This window comes from Urocitellus parryii, chromosome 9, assembly GCF_045843805.1.
Source record: "Urocitellus parryii isolate mUroPar1 chromosome 9, mUroPar1.hap1, whole genome shotgun sequence".
Classification (NCBI taxonomy): Eukaryota; Metazoa; Chordata; class Mammalia; order Rodentia; family Sciuridae; genus Urocitellus; species Urocitellus parryii.
In genome coordinates, this window is record NC_135539.1 from 139,485,663 (window position 1) to 139,509,157 (window position 23,495).

The 23,495-nt window shown below is 43.8% G+C and overlaps 1 protein-coding gene across 1 annotated transcript in view; it reads left to right on the top strand.

Moving 5' to 3' along the window:
* Positions 1-7,639: 7,639 nt before the first annotated feature.
* Positions 7,640-23,495, top strand: part of Slc9c2 (solute carrier family 9 member C2 (putative)) — a 55,005-nt gene continuing 39,149 nt past the window's right edge. The window contains exons 1-7 of the mRNA XM_077802956.1: positions 7,640-7,769; positions 9,234-9,334; positions 10,616-10,744; positions 14,255-14,420; positions 19,390-19,506; positions 22,235-22,396; positions 23,188-23,287. Coding sequence (XP_077659082.1) covers positions 7,640-7,769; positions 9,234-9,334; positions 10,616-10,744; positions 14,255-14,420; positions 19,390-19,506; positions 22,235-22,396; positions 23,188-23,287 — 905 coding nt within the window. The remainder of the gene's footprint in view (positions 7,770-9,233; positions 9,335-10,615; positions 10,745-14,254; positions 14,421-19,389; positions 19,507-22,234; positions 22,397-23,187; positions 23,288-23,495) is intronic.

A 23,495-nucleotide genomic window follows, 5' to 3' on the forward strand; every position in this document is an offset into this window, starting at 1 on the left:
ACATTTTATTTCTAGTATCAAAGATAAACCTATGGATGCCACTTGAGTCAAGTAACTGGATATGGGGTTTTATAAAAATGCTGGAGTACAAACTCAGTCATCCTTGCTTTATTCCCCCGTGGGGCCTGCTGACTGCAGACTCTGGCTTCACCCCTCTCCTGCAAGCTCAGCTCCACGGCTTTCAAAGGCTCCTTCAGGAACTCACTGGGTAGAAATCATTCAGGAAGACATACGGAGGCTTTGAAAACCACTTAGAAAACTTAATAATTTTCTCTATAACTGAAACAAGAAATTTTTATCAACTGGGGAATTCCATCTAAAAAAGATAGTTATTTCCAGAGGGGGGAAAATATTCTCCCTCTCTCAGAAGGAAATCTTAGCATGGTATGGTGGTGCATGCCTGTAATCCCAGTAGCTCAGAGGCTGAGGCAAGAGGATTGAAAGTTCAAAGCCAGTCTCAGCAACTTAGTGAGGCCCTAAAACAATTTAGAGACACCCTGTCTCTAAATAAAATACTTTTTTAAAAAGGGCTGAGGATCTGGCCCAGTGGTTAAGCACCCCCCTGGGTTCAATCTGCAGGTACCAAAAGAAAAAAAGAAAAAAAAAACAAACATCTATGGAAAGACATTTTTGAGCAAGGAAATAGTAATTGTTTGGATCAGGGTCCTTTAGTATTACTTTATATTTACAAATTAAAATTCACCTGTAAGGTGAGATATAGTCTCTGAGTAAAATCCCTATTTATCTTTAACTTCTTTGTATTTTTAGATTAATAAACACACATCTGTGTAGTTTTATATTTAGAATCGCTCCCTATTCTGTAGGTTTGGCAGCATAGAGATAATGGAACGCCATACCAGTATCCCTCCTGTTCTGTTTTATATTTCCTAGATTTTAACTGTCATACTTGGTTTCCCATTGGAGATTGGAAAATCTTTTTTATTTTTTCTTAGTTTATTCAATGAAGCCCCTGAATCTTCTATTTCCTTGTGACCTTCAGGGAAATTTTAATAGAAAAGAAAATGTTAACCAAAAAAATCCCATTTATTCCTTGCTCTTGTGACTTTTTCCTCTTTGTCTTGCTCTGAAAGCTAGTTTTTCCATTTTAGGAAGAAGGAATATAAATGAGCAATTTGGTAATGTTTTTCCATTCAACATTTTCTCAACCATGATTTTGAGATAACTTTTAAATGTCTCCTAAATTTTTTAAATTTGAGATGATTTTATGCATGAGTGCTGCAGTTCCAGTTTCCTTGAGCGGCAGCACAGGGTGATGTCCCCATTTCTGGTGGGCTCCCAGGGGTTTACAGAACAGCACAGAGGAGCTCTGTCTGCTCCACTCTCTCCATATGGTGTGGTATCCGTAAGCACTGCAATAATCCAGGGAGAGCAGGCGGTAGGTGTTGTTTCTGTTCTAACTCTGCTTTCGGAGCTTGATCCTGAGGACAGCACCTCTCTCCAGGTGTGTGTTCCTGGGGAGTAGAGGGAATCCTGGGTCTAACCTCTGGGATTCTGAAAGAACACTGAAGCATTTCTGGAAACCCCCTAGAATAAAATGAACTCCTCTCCCCCCCCCTTTTTTTTTGTTACTCAGTCTTTATCCTTAAACCTTTTGTAGCTTTTGATAGATTTGCTAATGCTCGATTTATAAAACTCTTTGTATGGGCACCTTTATGCCAATCACGATTCCTGTACTTTCTTACAATCTGCCTTTCCACCCGCTTCACCACCTCCTCTTCTTTATCTTGCCTAGCCGTGGGAAGATAAAGAATTCAGTCCTGACCCCTGAAGAAGCATTTGTAATTCTCTGCCCCATCACCCTCCCTGTCCCCAATATTATAAGGAACTAATGAGGCGGGTAGCCTCAGTCTGTGTTCTATTCAATTGTTCACACTTTTATCTCTGCAAGTGAATTCAGAGCTTTTTGAAGCGACAGACTGTGTTCTTCCTTATACCTAAAGAGCTGTAAGATCGTAAATTAGTAAACAGTAGGTGAATGAAATCACCGTTAACACGACCTTTTTCTTAGAAGAACTCATGAGCTCTTCATTCATCTCCGGAGCTTCTTGTCTTTATAAATGACTTCCAGACCTTTTCTCCATACCTTGCTTATGCCTGTGCTCCATTTCAACTCCTCCTCCTCCAACAGTACGGGTCACACACATCCAGCATTGTGACTCTTGTCTGGTTTCTGCTGCGACTTGTTTTCTAAGCTTTTTTCTGGAGTGTCCTATCTTTCAGGCATGTGAACCCAGTGACACCAAGGGATTCCTAGATCTCATTTCCAGGATTCCTTTGATGTGGGGATCTGAACATTTATTCATCTCTATAGATCTATAACTTTTGTCTATTTGGAGAGGTGGTATTTCTTGTTGCCTGTTGTTGTGCTGAAGTATAGATAGATTTGTGGACGAGTTAGATTCCCTTGTGCTTTCAGTTACAGTTACCTGGGTAGCTGCATGTCTTTTCCTGAACTTCAAGAGTAATTACTATTTCAGAGTACATACTAACAACTCAAGATAGCCTCCACAGTATTTGAGAGGCATTCTGTTAGGATAAATTCTAGATAGTGGTTCTTTAGACTTTTGTGTTTCATTGATCAGAAAAATGTAAAAAAAAAAAAATTGGGGGAGGAGATTGCTATGATGTCATTAAGAAAACAACTACTACCTATACTACTTTCATTTAATAAAACAAATTTAACATCAGAAAAGTTGGGGAGATCACCCTTTAGATTGAATAAATCAAGCTTTATTTTAGAACTTTATGTTAGGGTTCTTGTTGTCATTTTGCCATGTACAATGGAACTTCCATGAGTCAGAACTGACGTGTGGTCCAGCCTTTGAGAATTGCTGCTCTAGACTAAGCGAAGCAGTGGGACTGCTAGTTAGGTTCTCATGGTACTCCAAGTTGTGAAGGACTGGCAGTTGCCTCAGTGTTCAGTCTGATACGTGGTGGACCGTGCTCTCTCCAAGACGGGCCCTTCTCCCTTCTCATGTGCTGTTCTTGCCTTGTGATGGTGAGAGGAAGGGATATCTATCCTCTCCTGGTGAATCTGGGCAGGCCTGTGACCACAGTGAAAGTGAGTATATGTGCTCTCCAAGGCTAGATCATAAGCGGTGACATGGCTTTGGCCTAGTTCTCTTAAGATGCTTGCACTTAGAAACCAGCCTGTGGAGAGGCCTCAGGCCCCAGCCCCCTCCAGCCAGCCACCTTCCCCAACTTGCCAGGCATGGAAGAGAGTCATCCTGGAAGTGGATTCTTCAGTCAAGCCACTGAACTGATGCTGAATGCAGCAGAGACCAACTTTCTCAGCTGAGCCTTGCCCAAATTGCAGATCTGTGAGCTAAATAAATGATAGTTGTTGTTTTAAGAGGCTCAGTTTTGTGTTATTTTATGTAAGCAATAAAACATGCACATTTTGGAAACTGGAAGTGAGAAATTGACAAAACAACACCTAAAACATGTGACACTGGCTTTGGGATTGCATGGTAGATAGAAGCCAGAAATTTCCAGAGTGGGGTCTGAGCGAAAGCCCACCGGCCTTGAGTGGAGCTTTTACAGAAGTCTTCAGGGCCTCCAGGAGGCTGCCTGTGGGAGTTTATAGAAAAGGGGAAAATGTACTAGGAGCTGGAGAAAAGGGCCCTTGTTGTGAGATTGTAGTGAGTGACCACACTGTTGTTGAAGTAATGAGCCCTGATCCTGCCAAGGACTTTCTGGACAGCACGCCAGTGCCCCCTGGCTGCTTCTAAAATGTGAGAGAAGAGAGAGGAGTTGAAGAGAAGGAACATTTCAGCTTTCAAATGAACTTTAAAAGAAATAGAGAGGGGTCCGTACTTATTGGGTTTGAAAATAAAGTTGCTTCTCATTCTCTCAAACTAAGAATTGAGTTCTGGGAAAATATCAGATCTGGGGTGAGGGGCGGGGTAGGGTGGTGGTTTATAAGGTTATCTGCTGAGACCTCAGAAATTCCTAAGATGGTATCACAGAGAACCTCCCAGATTTTAGGTGGGCTTTTTCAGGAGAACTGGGAAGATGGTCTCTCAGAACTACATGAAAGCCAGGGCTGACTCTAAATCTCCTCCATGTTTTCCCGAGGTATGGAGACTGGGAGAATCTGAGCTCTGAAACTTGAAATCACAGGAGTCTCACCCACGGGTTCGGTGGACTGAGGGAGCCTGAGGGGACCCAGGTGGGACAGGACCTAGAGGAGAACCCGACAGGGCATTAGTCAGAATGACCTGAGGCAGTGCAGCCGAGGAGAGTGTCTCGGTGCTGAGAGAGATGAAGGTGACAACCTGCAGAGATGAGGTGGGGGTGAGAGTGGGGGACAGCATCGAGAACTCGGAAGATGGGTGAGTTAAGGAAAGGCAGATGGGCACGTGAAGGAATAGGTCTCAGGAGACAGCTGCGAATAAGACATTAAAAAAAGGAAAGACCTCTTGCGGGTAAAAAAGGTGGTGGAACGAGATGGACATCATTACCCTGAGTCCATGTATGAAGGCAGGAATGGTGTGAATCTACTTTGTATATAACCGAGATATGACACGTTGTTTTCTGTATGTGTAACATGAATTGTAATGCATCCCACTGTCATATGTAAATTATAAGAAAAAAATGACCTCTGGCATTTACAGCAAGGAGGGGTCCAGGGGTTTAAAAGAACAGACCCAAGTCAGCCGTGCAAGTCTGTATAAAATAGAAAGTTGTAGAGAATATTTGGGGGGTTGCTGGGTGGATGCCAACGTGGTGGTTATATTCAGGGACAGGTACAGAGCTGTCAACTGAAATTCTATTTAGTCTCTAGGAACTGGGGCTTTGTCATTTTCCTTAGTACCTAAGTGCTAGAGAAGACTGAGGGCAGAGTTTGTGAGCTTGCTGCTGTGATGTTCTCCTCAGTCCCCCAGGAGAGGGTACACGGCACAGGCACAAAAGTGGACTTTGCTAGTTGCCAAGTTCAGCTCTTCTTGAAAGTTACCTATAAAATGAGGATTAATGTTAATTTAAAAAACATTTATACTAGCCAGGCAGCGTGGCCCCTGCCTGTAATCCTTGCAGCTGGGCAGCCTGAGGCAGGAGGATCACCACTTCAAAGCCAGCCTCAGCAACTTAGATACTGTTCTGAAATAAAGTATAAAAAGGGCCCTTGAGTTCAATTCCTGGTATCAAAAAAAACCAAACCTAACCCAAACAAACAAACAAACAAAAACCCCAACCCCAACAACAACAACAAAACATTTATACTATATTTGTTTTTAGTTAATTAGAGGCAAAAAACAGAGATCACAGAATTGGGGGGTGCATTTGTCCTCCCACAGAGAATGGGTGACATTGTTTATTTAATTTAGGGACCAAAAGCAAATGAGGAATAGGAGGGAGGAAAAAGGAAATGTGAAATATTGAATGGGAAGGAGAGATAAAAGAAAATGGATAAGAGGATGTGAGGGGAAAGGGAAAAAAAACAAGGGAGAGAAATGAATTACAGTAGATGGGGTAGAGAGAGAAGAGGGGAGGGGAGGGCGGATAGCAGAGGATAGGAAAGGCAGCAGAATACAACAGTCACTAGTATGGCAGTATGTAAAAACGTGGATGTATAACCCATGTGATTCTGCAATCTGTATACGGGGTAAAAATGGGAGTTCATAACCCACTTGAATCAAATGTATGAAATATGATATGTCAAGAGTTATGCAATGTTGTGAAAAGTTGGAGTAAAAATGAGTCAGAGAGGAGACAGGGCAGGGTTGAAGAGGGTTAGGGCTTGTCATGGTTTGGATGTGAGGGGTCCCTCCAAAGCTCACCTGTGAGACAAGGTGAGAAGGTCCAAGGAGAGATGATTGGGTTCGCGCTGTGACCTAACCGGGGAATTGGTCCCTGGTGGGATTAACTGAGTGGGAAGTGGAGGCAGGAGGCGGTTCATTGGGGTGTGGCTATGGGGTATCTATTGGTATCTGGAGAGGGGCTCCTCTCTGCTTCCTGATCAGGATGTGAGCTGCTTCTCCCCAGCACACTCTTCCTCCATGCTGTCCTGCCTCAAGCCCCGAGGAATGGAGCCTGATGTCTAGGGACTGAGACCTCTGAAACCAACCTTTCCTCCTCTACAACTGCTCTGGTCAGGTCCTTTGAGTCACCGCAGTGAAAAAGCTGACTGAAAACGGGGCTGAACTGGATAGGGCTGGCAGGAGAAAAACCCTTCATCCTTGGCCATTTCAGCCATCTGGTCAGCCAAGGAGGTCAGTTACCACCGTTGTGGTGTAGACAAGAGCTTAAGAACCACATGCTGCCCTGGGACCAGAGAGAGGATTTGGCTTCTTCTGAATTGGGGGTGGGGACAATCATGCGGCCAATCAGAACAAGAGCAGGTTGGCAAGAAGCCAATGGGAAGTGGGCATGGAAATGAGTCTTGCTGGCCATCGGTTGGTGTGGTGTCCCCCCTCTAACAGGTGCCGGGCTGGCTTTGGGAGTTTGAGAGCCTCTGTCTCCTCTCAGCACTGAACCAGCTTGGACTTGGCAGAGCATGGTCTTTGGTCTTGGTAGTTTGGAGAAGAACTTGATTTAGGATCGTTGACATTTGCGGTTTGAGGAGGCCACAGACCTGAAGAGCCCCTGGGGGGACAGGTGGTGTGACTTGAAGATGTAGCATTTTGAGTCCACTTCTGACTCACTCCTGGCTACACATCGGCATTACTGTGACCTGAGGACCAAACAGGTACCAAACTAGAGAACAGAGATAAACTTCAAGTATTATTTGGGCTACTCAGAAACTTCTAGGAGTTTGTAGGTGAAAGCTAATCGTGAGGAAAAATGGAACAACGGAAGTCCTTCCCAGCACCACCCTGTGAATTTGGGTCGGCTAAGCCCTGCCTCAGGGCACCAGCTGCAGTGGGGGTTGGGGGTTAAATCAGTTATTCATGTGCCAGCCCTGTGCCTGTCATCGTGCACCTCTGAAGGGGGACGTCTCTGGTTAGGTCAGCAGTGCAGCGTGATCAGATTTCACCCTGGGTCTTTGCCTTGGCTTTTACCTTATTCACTCCCATCCTCACCCCAGCCTTGACTGGCGGTCACTCAGCTCTGACCTTGCTTCCTATTTGCTATTTTGGATTGGGATGAGGTGGAGAGAGACAAAAGAGGTATTGGGGTTGGAGTAGAAAAATGGAATTCTAAAAGGAGTTTCACCCACAGAGAATGAAAAACCAGGTACCTTGCTCCTTCCCCTCAAAGGGCTGGCTGCTCACATGTTTGTGGAGAACCTATCTTGTGCCACACCTGTGTGCATGTCCTTAGTGAGAGCCAGTGTTCTGCCCAGGCCTTTGAGAAACACATTACCACCTGGTGACGACAGAAGGTGCAGGAATCAATACAGCCCCTCTCCCACATGCACGTAGTCGTAAGAGGAAGAAACGCCAGCGCTTGCTCCAATATTCTTGGAGCAAGAGGTCAGACAGGACATAGTGATGTGTTCCTGGACAGGAGAGAAGCACTCGGGTCTGAGTTGGGACAACCTTAGACAGAAGCAGGAGGGGTGAATGGAGACCTGGCCCGCCTCATGTTCCTCTTTTGCACATTATGGCAGGTTAGTCTGTAGCAGAGAAAGTCATAACACACGGGAATCCACCAAGGTAGGTCTGGAGAAGCAAAGATGTCGAATTCTTCCTTCTGGTCACCGAAAGAAGGCACCACACCTGACTTACTCTGCGGGAGGCCAGTTGGTTTCCTCACCACGAAGGACCGTTTCATGATGCTTATATGTGGCACTCTTGTTTTGGGAGGTAGGTTTCCTTGCCCCAGCCTGCCCTGTAGTACTGAGGATGGAACCCCTGGCCTGGCACATGTAAGGTGGGCACTGTGCCATGGAGCTTCTCCCTAGCCCTGGGCGGTGGTTTGTGAAACTCGACTTTCCTTCGTCCTTTGAGACTTTTCTTGATGCAGAAAGTGATCGCAACCACATCAAAAGAAGAGGCCCAGGACTCTTCACGTGTGAGTGAATGCTGCCCGTCTAGCCTTGCTCAGGTTTCAGTAGCGTCTACTGACGTTCCTTCAGTCAGTCACATTGGCTGGGCATGGCCATGCGATAGGCACTGTCTCACACCAGGGAAGTGAGACCGTCCTTAGCCTCATGGAGCCCTCTCATATGGGGACAGGCCAACCAGAAATTACGATGCAGCATGAAGGTACTGTCTGAGTGTCTGGCACCAAGGAGGAGAGAGAACCTCGTGTGCCTGCCTGGCCAGGCCTGACCCAACCAAACCTGACAACTGGGCAAAGCCCAGAGGTACAATTTGCATAGCTGATGTCATTAATTCTGCCCATTTTATTACAGCACCTGATGTGATTTTTTTTTCTTCCTCACTCCTACCCCACTTCCCAGAGGAAACTAGGAAAGCCTTTACAAATAAGGGCTCTTAAACAATGATTAAGAATAGAACAGGCGTGGCAAATGGTATTCATGCAGATACAGTAATGCACTTGATAGCACAGGTGCTTTATCTCTGATCACAATTCAACACCAGCGATTAGAGAAAAGCTTCTAGACCTCAGAGAAAGAAAAATTAAGAAAAATGTCAGCTGTTCAAAAATGCAGTTAGAGAAAAGCAAGCACCTTTTGTTCCTTTCTGGTGATGTCAGTTTTCTTTATGGTTAGAGTCAGTTAAAAGTATTTCTGGCTTTTAGGAAAAATTATAGAACATACATTGTAGTAGCTTAGGATGAGCAATTATTAATAAGATGATTATTTCTCACCTTCAGATCCATTGGTAAGATACCAATATGGTGTTCCTAATATGTCACTGGGTTGGCAAGTGGGGCGTTGTCAAAGCCTCAGTATTTTCCAAGTTCACCTGTGAGGGATGCTACAGTCTGTGTGTCTTACACATAATAGCATTTGTAATGACCATCAGATATTCACTCACAATAATATAACACACAGAGAGGTTTAAAATAAGTAACTAGAGTGAACATTAAATTGTTTCAAAACTATAAATTGTTATTATTTTCTATTTTGAGCTTCACCCTAGCCCTGAGTGGTGGTTTGTAAAAACTCTACTTTCCTCTGCCCTCTGAATTTTCTCAGTGCAGAAAGTGATCACAATTACTCTTTAACAAATTTTTTAAAAATTGACACTTTATGGAGTGCGGTATAATTTGATACATGTGTAATGATCAAATGAGGGTAATTAGCATTTTGAAACTGTAAAATTTATGTTTAAATGGTGCAATTTTTTTTTTTTTTTTAGGATTCTCGAGGATGTTTTTCAAGAATTCTGAAGTCATTGTCTTGACCATTCTTTCTGTATCAGGATTTATAATAGGACAACTGGCTTACCATTTTATTGAGGTACTGTATGTATAATAAATGAGAGAATAAATTAAAGGACAAATATCAAATACAAGGTCCACTTTCATCTCATCCCCAAACATGAATGTCTTAAAAAAATGTGAACAGCTATTCAAAAAACTTCACCTAGTCTAAAATATTTGGCAAATGGAAAAACACAACCAAGGATGTATTATTAGGGAAAGTCCAGATAAACCCATAATTGGTAAGGGAGGGGGTTGGTTGGCTTCCCTGGGTCCTTGTCTCTGGCCTTCCAGCCTTGCTCTGGCTTCTTGTCTCCCCTGCAGAGGCCCCTTATAACACTCAGCAGTTGTTGTTTCCATGAGGAGGCAGGTGGCATGTAAAAGCCAAGCAAGAGAAAAAAATTCATTAATTTAGTAACTCCTGATTTCAACTGCATTACAATATGATTGATAAGCATTTGCCTCTGCTCATTCTTTATTTTTAAACAATGGAGATAATGCTTCTTACCTGTCCAGGTTTGTAAGAGTCTATTGGTCATCCTAAAGTACCACTGCTCTTGCTAGCCAACATCTTTTGAGTGTTTATTATATTACTTACTAATTTATTAACTAATTAAGTTTTGAATTAATACATTCATTCTTGTGGCAACTCAATGGAAGTGTTTCTCTGTTCTTATTTGGCATACAAGGAAACTGAGACCCAGAGAGGTTAAATAATGACAGTTAATCCATTGACTAGGCCAAAATAAACTTTTTAGGAGGGAATATTTACAGCTCACCCATCACTGTTGTGTTTTCCAATATGCTATGTGCAGCCTTCCTAATTATATAACCAATCATAGGATTATGTATTATTTTTCTCTACTGATTAACTGAAGGATTTTTCAATCTTAAGCAAATTTATGTGAAACCACAGGTACCTATGCAGTATTATTTTTCCTGTTTAAAGCCAATTAAAATAAATATCTAGTAGTCAAATAAAAAAAATGCTTATCTGTGAATCACCTAAAATTATTTCAGGTATTACTGATGGTAGGCACATCACTATTTTATAAACTGGCTACCCTCCACAGGCAGTGTTCATATGGTTACAAATTCCCTGGTAAATAGAAGACTGTATGTTTGCCTATGTGTCTATCAACTGATCTGTCTCTCTACTGTCTCTACTACTCTAGGACTCTGAGACTGACCTTGGAGATAATCTCTCACTGGTTGTAAATGGGAATATTCTCAAGTCTACATGAATGGACGTAGAATTGACCTAATTTCTAAGATCTGAGAATGGCAGCAAACTAATTTCTCATTTGCCTTGTATTAGGTGTATCCAGTTGTTTACCCTCTTCTAAGAACACCAAGTTTTTCGCTTTATTCTTATTTTTTGCCTTTAATTGTATTTGTGGCTGCTTTGGATGTGGATTTTTATATAGTCAAGAATGTGTTTTGGCAGGTAAGATCACATTTTGAAACAAACTGAAGTCCACTCTTGCTTATTCAAGTTGATCAAAAATGATTGTTTTATAGCAGATTCCTCATTAATGAATTAATGAATTTTGCCTTTTGTGTTATTTTACCCTCTTCATTGTGTAGAACCACTAATTAAAGAGAGTTGGGGGGAGGGATTAATATTTGCTTAGTGACCACCAAGAAAAGGCACTGGGTAAATATCATCTCCATTTTGTATACAAGCAAACTGTGGCTCGGAAGTCATCCATCAATGTCGGGACCTGGGTTCTGGTCTCACACCTGGCTCAGCTTGGAACAGACTGAGTTGGGGGACCCCTCTGAACTTAAGAGCAACCCCTGCTGACAGTAGAAACTGAAGGGCTACAACCCTCCACCTGATGGGTGCCCAGGAAAACACAGTGGAGACTGCCCCGACCCCCAGTGGTCTGACTAAGCTCCCCCAATCCACACGTGTGCATTTCCTGTTTGTCACCTGGCTTCTGCTCCTATAAATTGTAACTGCTTCTGGCTGTTTCTCTCCCTCCTTTTGATCAGGTTCATTTTTTCTCTTCCCACCTTTCCCCTCTTTCTTATGGGGGCAGGCAGCCAAATGCAGCCTGTGGGAGGCCAGCAGGCTCCCTGGGATAGGCCACCTGCAGATCTGCCCGGGTTTTTCACTGTTCCAGGGCATGCATCAGTGGCCGAACTGAGGTAGCCACCGCAGTCCCTTCTCATCCCCATTCTTGTGATCACAAGAGAAAGATTTTAAACAAGTCACTCAGAGCAGCAGGCATGAGTTTATTAAAGGTATGGGAAAAGGGGACACTCTTAAGAGAGAGAGTGAGTCCTCTCAGAGAGGAAAAGGACAGTGTGCCCACCCCCCAGTTTTATTGGCGGTTCCAGGGGAGTTTAGAGAGTCCTGCTCAGGTTCACCTCTTGGATTTTGACTCACAGCTGGACAACTCAGTCCCCACTCTGCATGACAACTCTAGGTCACTGTGGCCCATGCCGACCCATCCTATATTGAACCTATTCTTGCAGATTTTATGACTGGGGACATCATTCTTATCTCCCGGAGTTCTGGGATCTGGTGTGTGTAAACTTTCAGGGTAACTTGTGTTCTCTTTAACAGCATTTCAGGCCTACATTTCTCTTGCGGATAACAGGTTGTTTGCTGAGGAATGTAACATATCCAATGGACTTTAGCCAGGCAGGGTGCAAGTAAATTGTTGTTTATTTGTTTTTTTTTTTTTTTTTTTTTTTTAAAGAGAGAGTGAGAGGAGAGAGAGAGAGAGAGAGAGAGAGAGAGAGAGAATTTTCCAACATTTATTTTCTAGTTCTCGGCGGACACAACATCTTTGTTGGTATGTGGTGCTGAGGATCGAACCCGGGCCGCACGCATGCCAGGCGAGCGCGCTACCGCTTGAGCCACATCCCCAGCCCCATATTTGTTTTTAAAAGAAAGGATATGTGGGGGGATCAGCGCAGTGGGCCCACTTTATAGAATGATTCCCTTAACTTTGTGTCCCCACTACTCCTGTCTGTTACCTATCAAAAAAAATTTAAGGCTTAAAGACACAGAATCCCCCCAAAAGCTAAAAGTCAATCAACTGATATTAATTCAAGATGTCCAGACCCATCAGGGTGGTGATGGCCGAAGACTGGGTCCTTAATGTGACAAAGGAGTTTCCTGCGTCCTCCTTTCACAAACAATTTCTCTATATGGGGCCTAGGTGTTTGGTAGCTGTTTTGCCACCACAGAGCTGCTTCTGTAGTCGGTCTCTCAAACCCAGCCACGGCTTCCCCAACTAAGCTCGTGTAAAAGTTTGCTCTATCTTTGCCATGCCATCCCGGGGCTCGCCATCTTTACTAGGAGGGGATTCCATCTGAAGAACGTACTTTCTTGGCTTTTCTGTGAGTGGCAGGTCTTTTCCATCCGAGATTGCAGTGATTCAGTCACATCTTCAGCTCCACTTCTGTTTCCAGCTTTCTAGCTCTTTCTATTGCTTCTGTAGTCTTGAGCCCCTCAAAGTCATCCATGAGGGTTGGAATCAACTTCTTCCAAATTCCTGGTGGTTGACATTTTGACCTTCTCCCACGAGTCACAAACATTCTGAACAGTGTCTAGAACGAGGAGTCCTTTCCAGAAGGTCTTCCGTTTCCTTGACCCCGAGCCATCTGAGGAGTCAGTGGCAATGGCAGCTGTAGCCTGATGAACTGTATTCCTTAGGTAACTAGACTTGAGAGTGGAAATTGCTCCTGGACCCATAGGCTACAGAACAGGTGTTGTGACAGGAGGCATGAAAACAGCATTAGTCTCTGCACTCTCCATTAGAGCACCCGGTGACCAGGTGCATTGCCAACGAGCAATAATATTTTGAAAGTAATCTTTTTTTTTTTTTCCAAGCAATAGATCTCCATAGTGGGCTTAAAATATTAGGTAAATCATGTTAACAGATGTGCTGTTGTCCAGGCTTGGTTGGTTCATTTTAGAGCACAGACAGAGTAGATTTAATGTGAAACACAATATCTTTATTTCATTTTCATGTGGTGTTAAGGATCAAACCCAGTGGCTTATGCATGCTAGGCGAGTACTCTACCACTGAGCCAGCCCCAAATTAGCATTCTTTATGATAAAAATAAGGGACAGGGGCTGGGATGTGGCTCAAGCGGTAGCGCGCTCGCCTGGCATGCGTGCGGCCCGGGTTCGATCCTCAGCACCACATACCAACAAAGATGTTGTGTCCGCCGAGAACTAAAAAATAAATATTAAAAAAAAAAAAGGGACAGAAAACTTCCAAATATGTATAACTAATAGCCTTGGAGAAACAATAAGGAATAAGGCAGTAATACCACAGAAAGAACAAAGAACCAGGAAGAGATCTTGAAAGTTGAAAATATGATGGCTGAATTCAACTAATTCAGTGAAAGAGATCAAAGGGAGAGTTGCCGAGACTCACAGAAAATAAAACAAAAGACAAAGTGGAAAATGAAAGGACTGAATAACATCTTTTTTTCCCCCTGAGGGATAATTTTGGAAAATAAGTTTCTTGTGTTTACAGAAATAGAAAATTGCATAAATTTTTGTATCTCAAGCATTTCAGGGTGTCTCCTGTCCCTGTTGCAGAGTAGAGAGGAGGGGAGACAAGGGTTGGTTACTGGGTACAAAGATACAGTTAGACGGGAGAATTAAGTTCTAGCACAGTAGGATGCCTCTAATTAACAAGAATGTATTATATATTACAAAAAAGAAGAGTACAGAGGAATTTATGTGTTCCTAACACAAAGCAATGATGAATTGAGGTGGTGGATATGCTGATTACCCTGATCTAATCATTACACAATGTAAACTTTGTATCCCATAAATATGTATGGTTATTAGGTGTCAATTAAAAATAACAAAATGAAAAAAATATGTGTATAAAACCAAGATTTGATTCTTAGAACATAAATAAATGCAGCCATGCCATCTTTGGATATTAAATCTAATGCCTTATTATGAATTGGTTCACAGGTTTTGTTAACTGGATTTATTAGCTTTTTTATATCATTCATCACAATTGGATATGTGATTCTGAAATTCAATTCGGAGTCATGGGATTTTCAATCTTGCTTACTCTTGAGCATCACTCTCAGCATTACGGATCCCCTTCATTCTGTGAGCTCACTGAAAACTCTTGGTAGGTCACATTTATTACATTTATTTCTTTTTCTCAACTTGAAGATAAGAGGGTACTTTATTTTCTTTTGATTATGTTTTCCTTGCATAAGTGGTGCCCTGAGCAGCGCAGGAATTGGTGCTCTCGTCCTGGAGGGCAGGGCACTGTTGGACTTGAGGGAGGAGGAGCAGAGAAGCCCGTCACTGAGGAGTGAGGTAAATAGTGTCGGTATAAAATTGAGGGAAAGGTGACTCTCCTAGAACGTGACAAAAATTGGCCTTATTGTTCTCCGCCACTGAATTCTAAGCCACAAGGTAAAGATTCCACATTGGTGAGCTTGTTTACCAATAAAGAGAGAAAATACAGACCCCTTTCCAAGGCCTTGCTACCTCTCATTAGAACTGGTTCCCTGGTGGGCTGGGTGGTGGCTCAGTGGCACAGAGCTTGCCTTGCCTATGTGAGGCCCTGGGTTCCATCCTCAGCACCACATAAAATAAATAAAATAAAGATATTGTGTCCATGTAAACGAATAAAAATAAAAATAAAAAAAACCACCAACAACAAAAAAAATGGTACCCTTTTGAAAGCACTGAGGTTGGGCAGCTGAAGAGAGGAGGTAAAGATTGAGATTGGCACTTCAATGTATTTTTTCAGTAAGTGCTTATTTCCAAGAGGGTTTGGGGTCTTGTGTTTTTTCCAGTCTTACTCAGTGAGGTGAAAGGTGATCTCACCCTGAAATATCCTCCTATTGTCATGTTTATTAACATAGCAGTAAAAACATGAAATAGAGGCTATAGTTACTGGTTTTGACTCACAAATGTTTTCCTAACTAACTCCAAAGCACTGGTTGTATTTAGAGGAAACAGATCACCTTATGCCTGGAGGAGAAACCTCCCGGCCTCCCGTGGGATACTCACATTTTTACTCCCATTGTACCTGGGACAGAGAGAAGGGGGTTAGATACTCCCGGCGGTAATGTTCTAAATTACTACAAGGTAGTTTTATTTCTCCAAGAGTCTGATCCTGTGCTCTTTTTTCTCTTGGTACACTTAAAAAAGATTTTGAAGTTAAAATAGCTGTGTATGGGTTGTGGACTCAGATGATTTTTGTTCTTTCCCTTTTCTAAATTTTGCAATGAACCAATATGTTAGTTCTACAATAAAGACACTGAAGAGTAGTTACTATCGAGTTTTAATGTTAAAAACAACTACAAATCAAACATACAACCTCATTTGCCAAACTTCTACTTGCCCCTCATCATCTCACTGAATCTGGGAGAAGAATGAAAGGATCTCCTCACTAGATACATCCATGTGCTGACTCCAGTCCTGAGGAAGCAGGGGTTTGTGCCTTCGTCACAGACTTGGCAGCAGGTGGTGAGAGTCGAGGGCGGCCGAGCTTGCCTTTTTTGTCGGCCTGATAGTGAAGCAGGAAGAGAGACACAACCAGCTAAATATTAATCCACAGTCACACCTGAGCGCCCCTGACATTGACCCTGAGCTTTGGAATATTCTGGCGTTTTTACATCCACATCAAACATCGAAAAGCAGAGATTTCCTTTCTTTTAAACTAGATATAATATCCTTAGAAATAATAATAATATAAAATGACTTTTCTCTACATTTACTCAATTACATTTCAAAACCTCAAAGGAAAAAAATCAGAATGTTAATCAGGTCTTGTTTTCACTTAAAAAAAAATTGTCACCTAATGTGATCAGTTTAGGTCTTGATGGATTTCATCAAATATAATATTAAATATAATGATAAAAATATATATGATGGATTATATTAAACAGCTGCTTTTAAAATGTGTATAGTTGTGCGATCCTTTCCCTATCCATCGGCCATTGCATTAGGCTGCATAATGTGCCACCCTGGGTCACATGTTCTTCTGGAGTTTGGGGCTTCTGCTGTCAAGTAAAAGAAGTCCAGGGCTGGCCCCAGTTGCAGTTCCCTAACTCACCAGAGACGTGGGGGCCCTCTAGTTTTATACCCCTGTGACTCAGGTAGCATTTACCTTCCTGCCTGAAGCAACTAAAAAACTGGACAAAATGTATGAAAAAATAGTTGTTAGATATTGGGCATCAGATGACGCGGGACAGTGATTCCTCTGGGGTGGGGGAGAAAAAGGGAGAGAGACCGATGGACTCTTGATGGCTCTGGCCTCCGTTCATCACCTGGCAGGAGTTTTCGGGTGTCAGTGGGGGGAAGGATAACCCCGTTGGAGCCTGGTACTTTCTCTAAGTTGAGCAGTGCTGGAGCCGGGAGTCCAGTGGGGCCAAGGCAGCCTGAGTTCACAGAGCCCAGAGCTGTCTTGAAGGATCTTTGACTGGGTCAGCATCAGTGCTTGCATGTAAGCAGAGTGCCCAGCACTGGGGAGAGGAAAGGGAGTAACTCCCATCAGGTTTCCTTCCACGCAGTATAACTCCTGGGACGTCAGGGAGAGGCCATGGAAGGTTATGCCGCCGTCGTGGGGGGGCTTAGTTTTAGACTAAAGGCTGCTCTGGTGCTCACAACTTAAAAGCAGGTCTCAAGTGTTCACATGGTTTCCAAGTAACTCAACTATGTTCTTAGGCTCAAGAATATTTATAGGAATAAATATACAGTACCTAAGAAGGGGAAATGTACAAGTCTGAAATCTAGTAAGAATCACCCAGCATGCAAAATAATCAGGAAAATAACACAGCAATAACACAGATGATAGTTAGATGATAGACAGACCTTAGAACTGTTATCCCAAGCTGGACCTGCAGCTGCACCCCTGTCCCAGCTACTTGGAAAGCCGAGGCAGGAGGATCACTTGAGCCCAGGGGTTCAAAGCCAACTTGGTAAACATAGCAAGAACCTTTCTCTCAAAAAATAGTTGTTACAGACATATTCCAAGAGTTCAAAAATAAAGGAAAGATTGAGCATAGTGTAGAACCTGCTCATACCAGATTATAAGGGCCAATTGTTAAATAATCAGGAATTTTGCAAACACAATTATTAATCATCAGTAGCTTAGAATGGGCTGAAGTGTGTACTCATGGAATTGGCAAGCACTGCCAATTGGGCATTTTTAAATTTTGGAGAGATAGTTTATTAGCACACCAGCAGACATTGTGTACATAAAAGAGACCTAAATCAAGCTTCTAGAGATGAAAACCACACTGTAGATAGATTAGACACTGAAGAAGACAGGTTAGTGAACTTGAAGACACCACAATAGAAACTACCCAAAATGAAGCTCAGGGAAAAATGAGCTGACAGGACAAATGAACTGAGTATTGGTGTGGGACAACTACAGGTGACCTGGTATACATGTCTCAAAAGAGGAGAAAGAGAAAGGAAAAAACAAAAATATTTGAATAAATGATGAATAAAAATTTTCTAAGTTTCATGAAAACTAAAGTCATAAATTGAAGAATTTTAATAAACCCCAAGTCTAAGACACACAACACACACAAACCTATGCCAGGGCATATAAAAATAAATCCCTTAAAGCCAGTATTGATAAAGAGAAAAAATTTAAAGCAGCCCGAGAAAAAGATATTTTACATACAGAGGAACAATTATAATAAAGAAAATCTCTTCAGAAACCAAGCAAACCCAAGAATAGTGGGGCAACATTTTTAGAGTACCAAAACATCACTCCCAGATTAAAATTCTACACTCAGTGAAAACAACTTACAGTGAAGGCAAAATACTTCCTTAAACATATGGTAGCTGATAGAATCTCTCAGCAGCAACTTGCACCACCACCACAAAAAAAAAAAAAAAAAAAAAAAAAAGGTACAGGAAGTCCTTCAGGAAGAAAGTGGTTATCAGATAGAAATTTAGAATTTGATATTCAAACCCCTGGTAACCTCTACTCCATTTTTGGTGTGTATGTGTCTGCTTTGGACAATCATATAAATCAAACCATACAATATAGTTGTCCTCCCCCATCCATCAGGGATACATTCCAAAACCCTTAGTGGGTACCTGAAACCATGCATAGTACTGAGGCCTATAAATACGATGCTTTGCCTTATACAAAAATGTCTATCATAAAAGTTTAATTTATAAATTAGCCACAAAAAGATTAACAATAACTAATAATGACTAGAAAAATTGTAACAATATATTAAAATAAGTTATTTAAAACATAGGAATTTCTGGAATTTTTCCACTTAATATTTTTGGATCATAGTTGCCCTTGGGTGAATAAAACTATGGAAAGCTCAGCCTTGGATGGCGGGGGACCACTGTAAGAGGCTCTGTGTCTGGCTTCTTTCACTGAGCACAATGCTTCAGGGTCCTCCGTGTTATAACACAAGTTGGTAGGTACTTCATGTCTTTCTGTGGAGTGAGAGACCGCCTGTGTTTATCTACTCATTAGCCAATGAACGCAGGCTTGTTCCTATTTTCTGGCTATGGTGAGTAAGCTGTTACAAATGTCCACATACAAGCCTTCCTGTGGACTTGCATCTTTAGATTTTCTTGCATATCTACCCAGGAGGAGAACTGCTGGATCATACTTTGTACTCAGCGATGATATTCTTTTGGGGTCGGATTCATGTGTATTCAGGTTAAATGGAGAGTCCTAAGATTTGTCTCAGCTTGAAGCTCGAGCATGGCTGAGGCATTGGCCAACACAAGGAGTGCTGTTGTCATGTTCCTCTGTCCCTGGAAATTCAGAAGGCACAAAGGAAAAATTAAAAATGACGACTGTGATTGTCTTAGAGACCCATCCCACTCATAGCTGTTTCCTCCTTCTGTTCTTTCTTTTTAATTTAATTTTTTTTTTAGTTGTAGGTGGACACAATACCTTTATTTATTTATTTTTTACGTGGTGCTGAGGATCGAACCCACCTGCCACACGAGTGTGCTACCACTGAGCCACATCCCCAGCCCCTCTCCTTCTGTTCTGTCAATTTCCCTCTCTCCTATCCCTTCTCTTTGTTCCCTGAATAAGGGCATCATTTTTACATACCTCAGTAGTTTATATTCTTTATTTCCCTTTCCAGGCCTTTCTAAAATGTATATTGACATGATTAGAGGAGAATCATTGATCATTTGTAGTGTTGCCTGCATTTTTTTTGGAATTTTTCGGGTCAGCTCAGAACAGCTTACCATGTTTACAGGTAGGACCATTTTGGGGGCCTGTACATCTTCTAAAGTCCTTACTGAAATGAAAATGCTTCCAAGGTGTCTCTACTGCTCTCCCTATACTTTATTCTTGAACCAATTAAAATGATGTATTGGTTAACAAGAAAAAGATGCCCATTAATGTGTTTTTTTGGTCAGTACAGGGCAAAGAACATGAAAAAAAGTATTTTATCTCCCTTGATATGCGTATATATATATATATGGGGGGGCTGAGGGGTGGTTTCAGTGGTGGAATGCTTGCTTCACATGTGTAAGGCTCTGGGTTTGATTCCTAGCACTGTGCTTGCATTTGTGCATGCACACACACATGCCCACGCACACACACATGCCCACGCACACACACATGCCCACGCACACACACATGCCCACACACACACATGCCCACACACACACACACATGCCCACGCACACACACATGCCCACCACACACACATGCCCATGTACACACATGCCCACGCACACACACATGCCCACACACACACACACATGCCCACACACACACATGCCCACACACACACATGCCCACACACACACATGCCCACGCACACACACATGCCCACCACACACACATGCCCATGTACACACATGCCCACGCACACACACATGCCCACACACACACACACATGCCCACACACACACGTGCCCACACACACACATGCCCACGCACACACACATGCCCACACACACACATGCCCACACACACACATGCCCACGCACACACACGTGCCCACACACACACATGTCCACGCACACACACATGCCCACACACACACATGCCCACGCACACACATGCCCACACACACACATGCCCACCACACACACATGCCCACACACACACATGCCCACACACACACATGCCCACCACACACACATGCCCACACACACACATGCCCACCACACACACATGCCCACACACACACATGCCCACGCACACACACGTGCCCACACACACACATGCCCACGCACACACACATGCCCACACACACACATGCCCACACACACACATGCCCACACACACACATGCCCACACACACACATGCCCACGCACACACACATGCCCACACACACACATGCCCACGCACACACACATGCCCACACACACACATGCCCACGAACACACACATGCCCACACACACACGTGCCCACGCACACACACATGCCCACACACACACATGCCCACACACACACACACATGCCCACCACACACACATGCCCACACACACACATGCCCACGCACACACACACATGCCCACGCACACACACATGCCCACACACACACATGCCCACCACACACACATGCCCACGCACACACACATGCCCACGCACACACACATGCCCATGTACACACATGCCCACACACACACATGCCCACACACACACACACATGCCCACGCACACACATGCCCACGCACACACACATGCCCACACACACACATGCCCACGCACACACACATGCCCACGCACACACACATGCCCACACACACACGTGCCCACACACACATGCCCACACACACACACACATGCCCATGTACACACATGCCCACCACACACACATGCCCACACACACACATGCCCACGCACACACACATGCCCACACACACACACATGCCCACACACACACATGCCCATGTACACACATGCCCACACACACACATGCCCACACACACACACACATGCCCACGCACACACACGTGCCCACGCACACACACGTGCCCACACACACACACACATGCCCACCACACACACATGCCCACGCACACACACGTGCCCACATCACAGTTGCATCATTTGGTGCAGACTTGCTTCTTACCTGGATCAGTCTGCGTCTCAGTGAATGAAGTTAAGCGTTGGCTTGGTCCTGGACTGGGGCCTGAGGGTGAAAGCCAAGTGGTCCAGCAGTACCAGGGAGAGCAGTGCCAGACCTGTGTGGCCGACCATCACTGAGGTGTGGGGCAGGCCTCCTGGCCATTTTCCAGATGGGGTGCTAGTAAAGAGGAAAGGGGTGAAAGAAAGAGCACGGAGAGGAAAGGGTGTCCTCCTCATCTCTGTGATCGTGCAAGAGGAGGCGATTCTCGACAGTGGTGGCAGCACGTGTTTGGGGACGTCCCCATGAAGGCACCAGGGGCATTTGCCGTGGACCATTTTTACTGTTCGGGACTTTGTTGTTCAGGACTACCCTGACACACACCCACCTACTGCCACCAGTACCTCAGTCAATGAAAATTTCACCTCTCCATTTCTCCAAAGCCCCCGGGCTGGCGCAGGGGTTACAAACTGACTGAGTTTGACAGGACCCTGGCTAGGTTTCATTTGGCCCTGACATGTTTTTTAAAAATTGGAATTGCTTGTCTCTTTTTCCTCTGATGTTGGGGATCAAATCTAGGGCCTCACACCTGCTAGGCAAGAGCTCAGTCACCAAGTTGCATCCCCAGCTGGTTGACCTTTGTTGGAGATTCAGGTGCACAGGTTTTCACAGTTACACACTTTGCCTGACTCTTGGGGATGTGTGAACCTTCTGTCCTGGTGAGTGAACCTCAAGCTGCAGACTGCATAGGAAGGACATCCCAACAGAACCACTTTCCTGGGACAGTCCCTTCTGCTGAAGAACGAGATTCCCCACCTGAAATCGCAAGCGCAAACCAAAGTGCCAGGGGTAAAAGAAACCAAAGTGACAGCTCAACGCTCTCTTTCTTTTTCCTGCAGAGTTACATATCATTGTGGGACTCAACTTGGACATTTTTGGAAGCATAATCTGTGGATACTGGTGTGCAAGAGTCATCCAGTTTATATTGACTGACATTTTTAGCAATACACTGACCAATGTCATCCTGTGCTTTTCAATGGTGTATATGACTTTCTACGTGGGTAAGGCAAAAATAAGTATTGCTTTCACACTCTTCTTTTGTGTCTGATTCTGATGTTTTTAATGTGCTATTTGCAGGTTTTTCAACCTGGGGCTGTTGGGTTTTGGGGATATTCAGACATTCTTCATGGTTGGTATTTTTGCCTCAGACTAGATTCACCCATTTGTTTAGAGCCCAGGGAATTCCCGCTGTCGTTAGGAAGGCAAAAGCAAGACAGGATTCGGGGTTGGGGGGACTGTGGTCAAGGAAGCCCTGAGACGGGCCTGCAGCCCTGGCCCGGGGGGTGTCCTAGAGGTGCTCAGCAGAGATCGCGAAGCCGCCTTTTCCATCAGCTCCATCCTCAACTGGGTCAAATCTGCTCGGTTTTGGACAGCCTGCTAACTAAGAATGGTCTTTACATCATAAGATGGCTTAAAAAAGAAGAAAAAGAAAGAAAAATATTTAATGCCGTGTGAGGATTGTGTGAAATTCAAATCTCAGTGTCTAGACAAAATTTTTGAATACACATTCATTTGTCTGTGCATCATCTATGACTGGGTTTGCGTTATAGTGCCTGAGTCAAGTTGTGACAGGTGCCTGAATGGCCCCCAAAGATTAGATATTTACTCTCTGGCTTTTTACAGAAAAAGTTTGCTTGCTAGCTTCTGATCCAATCCGGCAGATCCTCTGAAGCAGCATGTAAGGAAAAAATACCAGTCTCAAGTCCCCCCGCCCCAATTCTTCACCAAGATAAAGTACCTCGGTGTGCAGAGTTACATGCATTTGTTTCACTTCTTCATTTTCTCTCCGCAGTGGAATATTTTGGAATGTCAGGCATTGTGGCTTTGGCCACTGTAGGACTGAATTTAGATTCCTTAAGCTTCAAGCCCAGGATGGAGTTCATAATCACGAAGTAAGTTTCCTGTTGTGTACGTGGTAAAGAGATCATGGAAGGTGGACGCTTCCCTAGACTCCCTGTAGGAGCTCTGAGCCAGCTGGGATCAGAGGTGTGTGCCACCACGCCCAGCAACAGAGCCCTGCAAAACGTTGTCTGTAGAACAAGTGATGGAAGCAAGTGCCTTCACTCAGCCGAGAAAGACGGGCATAAGGCAGATGTGTTT